The sequence below is a fragment of the Acomys russatus genome, chromosome 20 (genome assembly GCF_903995435.1).
Source record: "Acomys russatus chromosome 20, mAcoRus1.1, whole genome shotgun sequence".
In the NCBI taxonomy this organism is placed as follows: domain Eukaryota; kingdom Metazoa; phylum Chordata; class Mammalia; order Rodentia; family Muridae; genus Acomys; species Acomys russatus.
The window spans coordinates 43,367,725-43,382,916 of NC_067156.1; the positions used below are offsets into that span (position 1 = coordinate 43,367,725).

At 43.3% G+C, this 15,192-nt stretch overlaps 1 protein-coding gene across 4 annotated transcripts in view; it reads left to right on the top strand.

Annotated features, from left to right (window-relative positions):
* The window catches only part of Gramd2b (GRAM domain containing 2B), a 97,865-nt gene that overhangs the window by 19,077 nt on the left and 63,596 nt on the right, over positions 1 to 15,192 (top strand). Inside the window, exon 1 of one of the 4 annotated variants that reach the window (XM_051163252.1) lies at positions 13,934 to 14,333. The exons of 2 other annotated variants lie outside the window; for them this stretch is intronic. In XM_051163252.1, the coding sequence (XP_051019209.1) occupies positions 14,251 to 14,333 (83 nt within the window). In that variant the 5' untranslated portion in view covers positions 13,934 to 14,250. Of the gene's footprint in view, positions 1 to 13,933; positions 14,334 to 15,192 lie in introns of those variants that run through there. One more of the 4 variants, XM_051163253.1, reaches the window with a different exon arrangement.

The following is a 15,192-nucleotide window of genomic DNA, read 5'->3' on the forward strand; positions in this document are numbered from 1 at the left end:
TGGTCTGGTATTAAGAATTTTTACTACTCAATAGTGAAAAGATAGCACGCTTTAAAAAAAAAAACGATAGCACACTTAACACTAAGCAAAATGAGCCAGGCGTGGTGGCGCACACCTTTGATCCCAGAACCTGGGAGGCAGAGACAGGCAGATCTCTGAGTTCGAGGCCAGCCTGGTCTAGAGAGCGAGTTCCAGGACTTCCGGGACTACACAGAGAAACCCTGTCGACAGAGCTGGGTGGGATGGGGAGGTGAAGAGCCAGAAAGACGGCTGAGCAGTTAAGAGAGGCATGCTACTTTTCCTGAAGATCTGAGTTCTGTTCCCAGCATCCATGCTGGGTGACCAACAACTGCGTATAACTCCAGTACCTGGGAATCTGATGCCCCCTGCTGGTCTCCTCAGGCACCTTCGTACATGTGCCAGACACACACACACACAAATAAAACAATAAAAATTTTTTTTACATGAGCAAAGGATTTGAACAGATTTTTCACCAAATAAAACATATAAATAGACAATAAAGTAGAATATTGTACTAAAAATCATTTGTCATTAAGAAATAAAAACTAAAACCATGATGGTATCATTTCATGCTCACTAACATGACTACAAATGAAAAGACAGACTCTAACAAGTGGGGTTGGGTGTGGAGAGGAATTTGGAGTCTTCCTATTTTGTTGTCGAGAATGTAAAACCATACAAACTCTTTGAAAGAAACAGGTTGGCAAGTTCCTCAAAAAGTAGAGCATGGAATTCTGACATCACCCAGCAAATTTACATGTGTCCACAGAAAAGACTGCCTATGGTTATTTGTCATATATATCCCCTCAGCAAAGCTGGAAGGAGACTTGTGCTAGTGACAAAGCCACCCTAGGCACATAAATATTTGCCACAGTATTGCTTATAATGAACAAATATCTATCAGATAACAATTGGCTAAGATTTAGAACATCAATGTTATTGAAATATTATCTGGTCATAATAAAGACTGAAATGCTGTTGAATGCTACAACATAGAAGACAAGGCTAGTTACAAAAGGCTACATAATTCCCCTTAAATAAAATGTCCAAAATAGGCAGATCTGTAGAGACAGAAATCAGACAGTAGTCCTAGGGGCTGGAGGAAGAAACAATGGATAAAGAGTGTTGGCTTCTGGGATTTTGAAGGGTTTGCTTTTTTACAGAGATGGGAGGCATGCTCTGGGGTTGGATAGTGGTGATATCTGCATAGTTCTGTTTAGTGATACAACAGCCATTGAAATGTACACTCTACTTTTTAATATTTATTCTAAGTTTTATTCATGTGTAATCTCTCTGTGTACATGTGAGGGTCTGGCACTTGTGTGTGGGTGCCCTTGCGGGTCAGAAGAGGATATTGGATTTCCTGATGCTAGAGTTGAGGGAAGTTGTTAGCCACTTGGCATGAGTGCTAGGAAACAAACTTGGGTCTTCTAGAAGAACAGCAAGTGTTCTTAACCACTGAACCACCCAGACACAAAATGCACACTTGAAAGGAGTGAACTTTGTAGCATATGAATTATATCTCATGAAGTCAAAAGAGCCTTAAAAGCATCTCTTTTTCTGAAATACATTTGCCACAAATACAAAATACATAATTTTCCATGACTAATACACTCTCTCATTTTCAAAATGATTGACACTTTCTACCTTAAACTAAATCTTTTAATTATATAAAAATGACACTTAATATTTCAAGAACATAGCCAAGTGTGATGGCACAGGTCTTTAATCTCAGCACTTGAGAGGGAAGCAGAGGCAGGCAGATCTCTGTAAGTTCAAATCCAGCCTGATCTATATAGTTCTAGGACAGCCAAGATTACACAGAAAACCCCATCTCATTAAAAAAAAAAAAATCAAACATTGCCCTCCCCCAACAACTCGGAGAGAAGTAGCCGACCCCTGGCACTCTGACAAATCTTCATTTCTTATTGATGCAATGAGATGTCCCTCGAAGGGATGCCTAATTATCAGAAGCACTCAATTAATTCCACTCTCACTCACTCATTTCTTTTTCTTTAACTGCGTATAATCTCAGCCCCCGAACTATCCACATTGAGTAAACCAGATCACAGCTGCACATCATTAAAAGACCTTCTGGGGTCAGATAGACAGTGAACTAAAGAATCTTTGACATAACTTCTTTGCTAAAACTAAAGGTTCAAATCTGCATATAGCATGGTGTGTGTCACATATGCTATTTGCTTTTCTTGAGCCCTTTGATTCTGCCCCTCAACTAACCTTTGCCTGCATAACCAACTAGGAGTCAAGAAGCAAAGATCCATACTGTTAATAGACCAGGACTTCTGCGACCTGGGACGTTTTCAGCACTCTCCTTGTGATGCATGTCTTGATAGACAGACTATATTACCCACCAGCTGATCTGGAATAACGTTAATTCTTAGCTAATTTATTTGTCTACAGTAAAAACAAACAAACAAAAAACCTTAAATTTAAGCCGAGCACAGCAGCACATGCCTGTAATCCCAGCACTCGAGGAGGCAGAGGCAAGTGGATCTCTGTGAGTTCAAGGCCAACCTGGTCTACAAAGAGAGTCCAGGACAGCCAAGGCTGCAGAGAGAAACACTGTCTCGAAAAAACAAACAAACAAAAACAATGAAAAAAAAAACAAAAAACAAACAATAAATTTAAATTCTGATTTTAATTAACCCATTTTAATAATTATAATAAGATATAAGATAATAAGATGATAAGATGTCAGGCAACAGATATGCTATTAGATGAGTTTATTAAGTGAGCATGGGGAGAGAAAGGAAAGAGGGAAAGGGGGTGCCCCAGAGAGAGACAGAGAGAGAGAGAGAGAGAGGAAGAGAGAAGGAAGAGAGAGGTAAGAGAGGGAAAGAGGGTAAGAGGTAAGAGAGGGAGGACGTGTCTGTTTATAGACTGGGCAGGGCCACACCACCATGGCAGGTAGACCATGACATCACAGGCAGGCCGACTGAAGCAGAATCCTAACACCTGTGACCTTAACACACAGACAAATGATGCACAGATTCCATCTGCAATGTTTCTTTCAGAGCAGAAACTATTGCAGAGCACCCAGCCCTGGGGATGGAAGAGAAAAGCCTATCTTCTCAGATGAGTGGATTGTAATCATTACTCTATCCTCAGGAAACTTCAATTGTGTTTTGCAATTGGTTCACAGAAAAATCATGTCAGGCTGGGCGTGGTGGTGCACACCTTTAATCCCAGCACTCGGGAGGCAGAGGCAGGTGGATCGCTGTGAGTTCGAGGCCAGCCTGGTCTACAAAGTGAGTCTAGGATGGCCAAGGCTACACAGAGAAACCCTGTCTCGGAAAAAAAGAAAAATCATGTCATCTGCCCTTCCCGCTGCTTAGATTGTGTCGAAGCAGAGAGAAGTGCCGTTGCTCTAACCGGCCCCGCCCTTGGTGCAGCCAGGGTACTTTGCTTCTGTGCTCCATTAATAGAGTCACATTCTAACACAGAGCACAGGGCTTGGAGTGAAGCCCAGTTCTCCTGACTTCCAGGCTAGGGCCAGTTCTAAAAAGCTATGCAGATGTGGGGGTGGGGGTGTCTTCTGTGTGGCCCAAGACAGGAGAAGGGGGATGAGCGGCCAACCCCTTCTCTCTCCCACTCTTTGACACCGTGACAGTACTTTTATCCCAAGTGTCTAGCTGGCTATGGAACAAACCAGTGTATGTATACATGCTTGATAAATATGTCTGTGGATATGGTCTCGCACAAAATCATAAATTCACTTATAGCAAACATGCTACTTGTTTACACAGCTCTATCACCCAGAATATGGCCTGACCCATAAAATAAATCCCGCCCCCCAAAAAAAAACCTTTGAAAGGAAGGATAAAGAAAGGGAAGGGTGGACACAATTTACCTCAAAAAAAAAAGGGGGGGTCTATTTTTAAGACTGATCCGAAATGCAAAGTAAGTCTATGGCTAACAAGAGAACAAAAGTTTCCTATTTTCTCATCTGCTCTTCCACCACCCTTCCTGCACGGCTCTTCCGGGCTACCTTAATTCTTGTGAATAAGTGTTTCAGGATGGGAAGTAGTGAGTAGATGAAAGAACTGCAAGATGAGAAAGCGCTAACAGAATCTGTCAAAAAGGAAGGTGAAGGTATAAGCCAGGAAGGAATAAGGGCCGAACAAGCAATAAAAAGTGTGCAACAGAAATAACAAAGTGTGTGACAGGCAGACACCATGCTAATGATAATTAAGCATCAGCCGCTTCACGACAGTACGACAAGGGCAACGGTGGACTACACTGTCAAGCCCCTCACGGGAGAGAGATCAGAAGCTGCTAGAAGGTGGTGGAGGAGAGAGAAAGCCCCGTCCAATGACTGATGGCACCACCGCAAAACAAGGAAAAGACGAGGCTGTGTGCGTGTTTCTAGAGTCTGCAACTTCACCTGATGCCTGGATGTGATGAACAGTGACTAGACCGTTGGGGAGGCTCAGCGTCTCCAGTTCTGCTTAGGGACACTAGCACTCACCTAGCGGAGAAGCGACACGCAGCATGAGCCTATGGTTTTCTTTTTTAGTTGTGAGGAGAAATTCTCTATTATGTATTTCTTTTTCATTCACTCTTTTCCTCGCTGTGAAACGGGGGAGGAAAAAATACCGACGTTAAAGTCTCTTAGGTCAGTGAGAATTCTAAGGAGTGTGCTTGGGCAACCGCGGTTATAAACAGCTACTCAGTAAATGATTCACTGGGCAACATCTAACAAGAAGCAGCCGCTTGGATACAGTAGTGAGTACAACTGATTAGGGTCCTTGTTTTGGGGGATGGGTGGGTGGGTGGTCCATTCTTGAGGGAGAGAACTGGTGGGAAAACAAATGTAGACAGAAAACCCATTACCAATATAAGACATCGGCTGTCTCCCTCCCTACAGCAGGCACAAGAAGGAGGCGCAGTTTTTCTGTTGTTTCTAGTATGTGCCAAGCTCAGCAACCAGTCTCCCAGACTTTGCCTGTCTCTTCGCCCCTGGTGGCTAGCTTTGCATCCAGATCTTCACGGGCTTCCAATCCTTCTTGTCCTTTAAACATCACCTCCTGACACGGCTTCCCTGATCATCCTATGTAAACAAGCCTCCCTCCCCCTCCCCTCTTTTCTGTTTCATTGTCTCTGTATCTTTTCAGGATTGAGAAATGATGCCACTCAGATACAATGGCCCCTCAGCATCCTCTGCGGACTGTTTCTAAAATCGAAAGCCAGTGGAGGCTCAAGTCCTTTATAAAAACTGGTGTAAAATCTGCATTTAGTCTCTAGTCATTTACAAGCCCTAGAACCATGGAAATGCTGTGTAGATAGTTGTCATTCAAGAAGGGCAAGACTCCGTACCTGAAGGCTCATCTACATTTTGACCTGTAATTAGTTACATATAAGGATACAGAATATGTCAACACACAGGGCTGGTTGCACTTTTCAAATTCTAGTTTCTATATCCAGAGTGTAGGATTCATAACAAGCTGGACTTTTATCCTTTTATTCACTTTTGTATCTTGGATGTTTCAAGCAATGCTGTTAAAAATGCCTGATAACCAACAGGCTCGGTAAGAAAGTTCAGAGGGCTGCCCTGTGGCGGCTGGTCTCTAATGACATTGCCTAGTGCCCTGGCTCCTGGAATTCACATCTTGGAGGTAGGTTGGTCTATGGCAGGCAGAACTCTGTATACAAAATAAATAAATAAATAAATCTATCTTTTTTAAAAAAGAAAGGAAAGAACTGTAGATTCAACTTTGATTTGCAGGACATATGATCCCAACAAGTTAAGAAAAACCAAAAACAAAAACCAAGCATACCAAGATCTCAATGTTATGTATAAGGAGGCCATAGCCAGCCCACTCAATGGAGTATCATACAGGGAGGCTGGCAAGTCCTACTGGTCCTCAGTCCTACTGGCTAGCCCACCTAAAGAGCCACATCTTCCAATGAAAATACATCTAGCCTGTCCAGTTCAGCTGAGTCTTTAAATGGTCTCACCCCCTGGGCTCTATGTCACTGTGCCCAAATGAGTGACAAGCTGCTGCCCCCCCAAGACCATCTCCAGGAACAGCGAAGAGGAGAGAAGAGAGGAGGAACCTCGGTAGGGAGAATTGAGCAGGTGGTGAACGGCTGGTTAAGGGAAACTAGCCATTGGTTGAACAACTAGCTAGAGGAACTAGTTGTTGAGGAGAGGTTAAGGAATGGAGGAAAAAGAAATGCTCGCAGACTCAGGCATATGTGGTACAAACTAAAGGTCTTAAAGCCCAGGAGACCGTTTCTTCTGGCTCTCTATCTGTCTCCATTTCTTGCTTGCTGTCTGTCTGACTCCCTTGCTCCTTACTCACTTACTCACTTACTAGCTTCCTGTCCTATCTATCTATCTATCTATCTATCTATCTATCTATCTATCTATCTATTATCTATCATCTATGTAATTATCTATCATCTATCTATCTATCTATCTATCTATCTATCTATCATGTATCTATCTATCTATTGCTTGTTACCCATCTTTCTGTCTTCTTGCTTGCTTATTCTCCATCTATTTCTTTCTGCTGTTCCCATCTCTCTCTAGCTCACTCTCTCATGTCTGTTGCTGGCCTTTTTTGCCACTCCCCATCTATCTGTCTCTCTTGCTGTTCCTCACCTCACTCCAGCTTACTCTCTCACATCTGTTACTTGCCTGCCCCTGCCTTCTAACTAACATCTTGTTTTCTTGCTGTCTGTTTGTACAACTAACTAACTAATTAACTAACTCCATGGGCCAATCCCAGTATTTTATTGAAATGAAGTTCAATTTTTCTCATTACAGATTACATCATGAGTTTTTTCTTTTACAATCAATAGAGCCTTTAAAAATCAACAGTGCAAGAAAACAATCTAACAAAGAAATACAAACGGTTTTGTATAATCTACAATAAAGCATACAGCAAATATCAATTAATTTCCAAACAACAGTCAGCATAACCTGCTCATTATCTTTTAAACAATACACAGGAAAATTTAATCATAAATTTCTCCAGGCTAAAGCCAATGTGTTTACAAGATGGTCATAGCAACATAGCTTGAGCTAAATGTTCTCTAAAGAAAAAATTTGACTTACTTCCAGTCCCAGACCAACAGCTGTGCTATCCAAGCCTAGGCTAACTGCCAGGGGTCCTCTATTGTAAAATATCTGTAAAGCATGATGTTCCAAGCCCACCCTCTATTTCTCTCAAAGTAGATTCTAAGGAAATGTTTCTACAGGTAACAGTATCTATCCAGGTACTGTTATGTCAAGGTCTTAACTTTCTTTCATGCAGTTTCTGCTTGGGTGCTCACAATCAGAGCAAAAAACCTTATCATTGTCTCAAGCCTTTGGCCAGATGCCCTCTTTCAACATTCTCTGTGGGAAAAAGCTTTTCCTGTATGAATTTCCTAAGAGCTGAGAAATAAGGAGAAAAAATTGTTTTAGGAGAAATAGCAGATTTCTAAGCAACATTACACCTGGACTATACGTAATATTTGGGGGCAGCGGTGATCAGCCAGAGATCTTTGGAACTTTGTCAAGCAAAGCCTCAACAGCTGCTCTGGATGTCTAGTGATCATGCTGAGCAGTCAGAAGTCTCTGGGATTTTGTCAAGCAAGGCCTCCTATGACTTATCCTCATGACTGCGACAGCAAGCATCTAGTTGAGCATAATAAAAGTATAGAACTATGAGAGATAATAATAGATAATGTTCAAACCCCTACGGTGTCTGATAGTTAGTTATAAAACAACTGAAAACTTCAAAGTACAGTCACCAAAAATAGCATCTCTTTCTCTACAAATATAGCTATTTTTAATTTAAATTTTTATCTTTTTGAGAATTTTGTACATGAGTATTATACTTACATCACTCCCACTCCTCCTTCTGCCCCTCCAGTTCCTGCTGTGTCCACTCACTCCCTCTCAGGTCCATAACCTCCTCTTTAATGTTTATTGTTACACACACATGCATATATATGGACTATCTATGTGAATACATACATATGTGCCCAATCACAAACACATATGCACGTACAACTTACTGAGGCCATCTCCTGTTGCTCATAGCCACACATGTTATGGCTGGTCACTTGGAACTGGATAACCCATAAGGGCACTTGTCCATGGAGAGGAAGACTGAGTCTCCCTTTCTTCATAGCCAATGACTATCTGCAACTATTAATCTCTGCATGGAAAATTTCTTCCATCCACATTGCCATGTTGTGGCACTTTGAATAGGAACCGCCCCCATAGGCTAGTAGATTTGAATGCTCAGTCACCAGGGAGTGGCACTATTAGGAGGCATGGCCCTGTTGGAGTGGGTGTGGCTTTGTTGGAGGATGTGTGTCACTGGGGGTGGGCTTTGAGGTTTCAGATGCTCAGGCTCAGGCTGCCTGCCAATCCAGATGTAAAACTCTCAGCTCCTTCTCCAGCATCATATCTCCCTCCATGATGATAATGGACTAAACCTCTAAACCTGTAAGGCAGCCCCAATGAAATGTTTTCCCTTATAAGAGTTGCTATGGTCATGGTGCCTCTTCACAACAGAATAAAAAAAAAAAAAAAAACACTAAGACACACATCAATTGGACTTGTCATGCAAGTCCTGTTTAGGCAATTATATTGTTGAGATTTGTGGGTGCAGCTTTCATGCCATGCATAGAAGACACCGTCACACAGGAGACATCCTGGTCCTCTGGTATCTTTGATCTTTCTGTTTCTTCTTCCACAGCATTCTCTGGGCCCTGGATATAGGGCTGCACTGAAGGTCTACCAATGTGGGTTTGGCAGCTTGTGGTCAGTCGTTCTCTGCATTTTGACAAGTTGTTTCTCCACAACTATTGTATTCATATCTGTGGGTCTCTACTGGGATTTTCCTTCAACATACTCCAACATAATATGTGTTCTTTGCCATCAATAAAATGTGTTTTCCATTATTCAGACTTCTATAATCCCACAAGAACCCCAGCAGAGGACAAGAAAACTGAGTCTTCATCTTCTAGGGAGCACAGTTTTGTTGTTTTTGTTTGGTTTTGATATTATTTTGAGTCACTAAACTTCCTGAAGATTAGACTCGTCTTTTAAGAGTGATGGGGATTTGATTTTTACATTTTGTTTAGTGTATGGTGACAACAGTCTCCCATTTCCCCACTAAAGGGGAAGACAAAGCACAAATATGTGAAACAGATCCAAGAAAAGACTCTGACGGAAACAGAAGTAACTACACTGATGTAGTATTGAGAAGCTGACACTGGGACTAGAGAGATGGCTCAGTGGTTAAGAGTACTATGTGTTCTTCTAAAGGACCAGGGTTCAACTCCCAGTAACACCAGTTCCAGGTGATCCAACACTCTCACACAGACACGTATGTAGGCAAAATACCAATGTACATAAAATAAAAATAAAAATTGAAAAAATTTATTTAAAAAAAGAAGAAGTTGGCATTGAACACAATGGAGTGCATGCCTGGTATTACTGGTAACTGGGTCAAAACTCTGACTATCTAGGTCACAGACTCTTGGAGAAAGCCTAATGCTACCTCTGTTCTAGATGGACATAGTAATAAACTTCCCCCTACATCCTTGTCTTTATACCTATAGATGAGTGAATCTCTCAATCCTCACCAGAGAAGATTCTTTTTGCCGTAGATGGCAACTAATGCAAGGGCCCAAAGCTGGTCAACATACAGAGAATAAGATTATGGGATGCTCAGTTCTGAATAGGACATCTATATTACACTCCTTTTCCCCAGGGCTCAGGGATCACAGTGGAAGATGTGAGGGAAAGATTTTAAGAGCCAGAAGTGGTGGGCAGTTACAGCAAACCAGTATTTGCTGGAACATGATGGGCCAGTTGCACACACGAATTTACATGCCTGTGACTGCATGCACAAGACTTTCACGAGATCGGGCCAGAGAAAGTCCCAGCATGGACCACAGAGGGACTCGTGGAGTCCCACCTGTAGTTGAAGACTTACTAGAAATTGATGGTTGCTGGGGAAGCATCAGTTTTCTTCGAGGATACAGCCCCTGAGAGGCTGCCCTATGCCCATGCACACCAGCAGCATTAAGTAGACTCAGTGGGTTCAAAAAAGAAAAAAAAGAACACGTGAAGTTGGGAGGGAACCATGGAGAGGGATGGAGGAAGAGCTGGATTGGATGGAATGAGGATGAATTTGATCAAAACACATTTAGGAATGTATGGAATTATATATATGTATATATATATATATATGAAATATATATGTATATGTATGTATGTATATATGAAATATATGCACTGAAAAATTAGAAAAGAAGTTAGCACTTAAGGTCAGAAAACTTAAGTTAAAGTACCAGGTTCTCTCCTCACTAGACCTAAAAGCCTGAACTCTACCAGAAGCCAATGTGGAACTCATCTGGATAACCTCAGAAGCCTTCTCACTTTGCAAGCTGTGGTCAATAACATGTGCCATTTAGAAAATAGTGGGGTGGGTCTTAGTTTATTGTTTATGTGGTATGCTACCTTCTCATTACTGTAACAAAATAACTGAGACGATCAACTTACAAAAAAGGGAAGATTAATCTTGGTTCATAGTATTGAGGATTTTCAGTTCGCGATCAGTCGTACCATGATTTTGGAAGTTGCTGAGCGGCCGTGTAGCGTGGTGAGGGAGTGTGCCAGAGGAAACTGCTTTCCTTGCCGTAGCTGGAAAGCAAAAGAGAGAAAGTAAGAAGAGCCAGGTGATGATGCTCTTGAAAATAGGCCCCCTGTGATCTAATGTCATCCAATTAGGTCTCGTGTCTAAGGCTTTGCCACCCCTCCACTGATGCATGAGTTGGGCACTGTACTTTTTAATATAGGGGCTTGGGGGGGGGGGGACACACTAATCTCAAGCATAGCATGTGGCATTATTTGTTTTCTTTTTGAGTAGTACCGAAATGAGGGGCCGAGATGCACATCAGTTGGTGTAGTGCTTGCCTGGCATGCAGAAGGTTCTGGGGTTCAGTCCTTAATACCACACCCAAGCCAGATGTGGCAACAGTTTAAGGCTAGCTGGGCTGTAGAGCCTGCCTTAAAAAAAAAAAAAAAAAGAAATTAACTGGAGACTTTAAAAATGTAAAGAGCACTGAAATGAGGAACGTTTTGTATTGCCTCTTCTGCTGTCATGGAACCAGGTATGTGCTAGGAGTTTTGAACTATCCTCCGCCCTTTCCTCTTATCATAGGGAGTAAACGTGGTTTACGTGAGCAGAAAACTCAAGTAGTTAAATGTCCCAATATACAGGTAATATACTATTACCTGGGCTGGGAAATATTGGTTCAAAATCATTCCATTGATTTTATTTATTTATTTATGGCGGAAAGGGCTTTATTTGGCTTACACTTCCAGATCACTGTTGATCACTGAAGGAAGTCAGGACAGGAGCTCAAACAGGGCAGGAGGTGGGATCTGATGCAGAGGCTATGGAGGGGTGCTGCTTACTGGCTTGCTCCCAGTGACTTGCTCTGCCTGCTTTCTTTTAGAACTCAGGGCCACCAACCCCGAGAGTCTTGCTATTTTAAAGGCTCCACAGCAGGTTGTTCCCGTGACCTACGATATACTCTTCTACTGTAAAGTTCACCAGACTTTTCTATTTAATATAATGCATTCAAAAGTGATTAACCTCGCCATTTCAATTCTTTCGTGTTTGGTTTGTTTGTTTGCTTGTTTGTTTTTGTTTTGTTTTTCTTGTTTTTGAAATAGGGTTTCTCTGTGTAACCTTGGCTGTCCTGGACTCACTTTGTAGACCAGGCTGGCCTCGAACTCATGAAGATCCACCTGCCTCTTGCTCCCAAGTGCTGGGATTAAAGGCGTGCGCCACCATCGTGCACCTTCCAATTCTTACAGCTTCTGTGAGAGTTAAGCTCTCCCGTGTTATCGCACAGCTTTCTTCTTCCCTCTCTCAACATTTGCCATTCTCCCCTTCAGATAAGTAATTGGAAACAGGAATGAACTGATAATTGTTTACTGGGAACCTTGATCATAAACACAAGGCATGGGTAAATTATTATAGAGCCTCCAGTTTTTCCTCTTGAAAAATCATAGGCATCTTCCAAAATGTATCATCAGACTGTGAGTGACCTTACTGGCGTATAAAGCCAGTTAATGCACAGTCATACTGACTAACAAATGCACACCCTGCCACGCACTGTGAATTAGGTAACCATTTGGTCACACACCACCATCGCATTTCCACTCAAATTTCCAAACTCATGCTTTGAGCTCTGCCCTTGAGCTCATGGCAGATGCACAGTGGATCTGATCAGTGCTAAATGAAGGTCAACCTTCCACCAATGCTCTAAACTGTCTGAAGCTTCTACCTTCAAAAAGATAAGTCTAAATATTAAGAGATGAGGAAAGACTGGGGGCAGGTAAATGAACACGAGTTATAAAAGAAGATACAAAGCTGAATGCTTTTCTAGTTCTGTCATGAGTCTTTTGGTTTGGGTGGTGGATATGTGCATAAAATATTTTGGATACTGAAAGTATAAAATTGAATGTGAGGCCAATTCTTTTTCTGGGGGGTGGGGGGGTGGGGGTGACTTTCCGAACACTGTTTCTCTGTGTAGCCCTGGCTGTCCTGGACTCACTTTGTAGACCAGGCTGGCCTCTAACTCATAGAGATCCGCCTGCCTCTGCCTTACCAGTGCTGGGACTAAAAGCATGCTCCACTACGCCCAGCCAGAATACCAATTCCAACTATAAAGAAGTTCACGGAATTGTATAGAGTTTTGGTTCTGGTTAATTTTTCTGTGTGACATTATTTGCCATTTTTATAATAAAGTTTATAAAACTAAAAAAACAACTAGAAGAAAAAACAAATTAGCCGTCTGGTGATACAATTAAACGTTTAGCAAGTAGGCAAGACGTGGTGGTGCACGCCTTTAATTCTAGCACTAGGGCGGCAGAAGCAGACATACCTCGAAAAGTGGAAGGCCAGCCTGGTCTACAAATTGAGTTCAGGACCTCCGTCGAGTTCAAGACAGCAGGGCTTGTTACACAGAGAAACCTTGGGAAAACAAAACAAAACAAAAACAAAACAGAAAACCCAAAACAAACAAACAAACAAACAAAAAACAGCAAGTAAAATAATGCAGGTTATTTACGCCTTCTGATACTTTATTCACATCCCACCTCTATAACCTCCCCCAGCTCTGCCTCACTTACAGAAGTCCTAATCCGGGATGCTGAAGAATGAGTATTTTAGCGCTCTTTAACTCAGCTTTGAAGGTTACCCTGAAAATTCACCCTACTGTCACTCTCAAAACATCCTGACCCTGGCTTTGCAGACTTTTAAACACAGAGCACCACGTGACCCAGCAAAGGCATGGAAGCAGGGATTTGGACATATGCTTGGATATCAATTCATTGCTGCGTCATTCAGAATGGCAGAAGGTGGGGCGCCCCCCCCCAAATATCCATCCGTAGATAAATACAAACACAACATCTGCTATGGAAGATATATGCAGGGTAATGGAACATTATTCAGCCAAACCACACCCTGCCAAGATTGCTAAGAAAGTTTCCATGATTGTTCCACTGCCTCTCCCAGCTCTCACCCACTGAAGAACAAGACCGTGGTAAATCAAGTGAATACTTATTCCCTTTGTCCCCACCTCACAAACCGAGGGGTCTCTATTGTTAGCACGGAGAGGCTGTACCAAGTGAGGCAACATCCTGTATGGATAATTTAGGCGACGAAGTGGGCCGGCCCGCAGAGAACTGGTGTAAGCCAGCACCACTCAGTGCTGTCCACTTCCTGCACCGCAGCTCGCTGCCCAGTCTACCACCACCACCCCACCTCCGCTTCCCGCCTACTGCCCGCCCCCTGGCCCCCGCCCGCCCGCCCCATTACCCCCTGGGTAGGGAAGAGAGAGTGCCCGGAGCAGCAGGCAGCAGGCGTCTTGTTAGGCAAATGTTTCACCTGCTTAGCCAATTAGCGTCCTCTCCTAGAAAGACGAGTTCAACAGGTTTCCATTTGTTCTGCCTCTGCCTCATGGGTTGGGGAAAAGGGCTGTCACTTTACTTCGACCCTCCCCTTCCCTCCTTCTGGGCTCTTCCAGACTGCCTCGGACCCATTGCGCCGGCTCCAACGTGTCCAGGTTGGCGGCCCGGGAACTCGGCCGCCTGGATGCGCAGCGCTGGGGCGCGAAAGGGCCGGGAGCTGGGAGCCCCGAGTTGGGAGCCGAGCCCTGGGGTGCGCCCGGGACGCGGCCCACATGACCGAGCTCCAGCAAGAGGTGGAGGACGCCAAGCCCGCCAAAGTGCTTGCCAAGAGAGAAGGCAAAGTTGGCCCGGCTCAGTAAGTGACCTCTGCTGGACGCGCCCAGACAGATTGTTACCCTGCGTTCTTATGGGAAAGGCTTTCTGAACTTCTATAGAGACAGCCCTTATATTTATTGATACCTCTCTCCCTCCGTATCTCCCCACGCCCCCACCCCCTGTCTTTCTGTGTGTCTCTGTCTCTCCCTTCCTCCCTCTCTCTTCCTCCCTCCTTCTGGTGGTGATGGGGATTATAGTTGATGTTTTCTAATTCCCAAAAGAGATCTGGGGAAACTCATCAAATCTTGGAGCCACGTCAAGAAACCATGCTAACTAACATTTGCCTCGGTCCTATTTCTGAATGAGCCTCCAGGGAGATCCAGGCATCTTTGGTTATTGGATGTAATCTGTTGGCCGCTTGCACTGTAAAGTGTATTTTATTTGATTCAGAGCTCGCGGATGGCTCTCTACGTTGCTCCTCACTGTTTCCACCTAAGAGAATAGTTGGAAACAAATACGCTTTATCATTCCCCCAAAGGCTGTGTGCCCCAACACACACACACACACACACACACACACACACACACACACCCCTCCGCCGCCGTCACCATCACCACCACCAATAACAGTATTGTGGAAGGCTGAGATATGTACTAAGACAAAACACTTCAAATATTGCTGTGTCTGCCCTCTTAAAGCATTTACGTGCATAATGGATTTGCACATTACCTGACCTATAAAGTCTTGAGGCTAAAAAATCGAATATTCCATCACAAGGATTTACACTGTCTTTCCTTTCTTGTGCTACTTGGAAGGCTGGTTTACTAATACAGAGGTGTGGTTTTTTTTTTAAATGATTGTTATCCCTGTTCCTCTTTCTAAAAAGAAAGGGAAAAAAA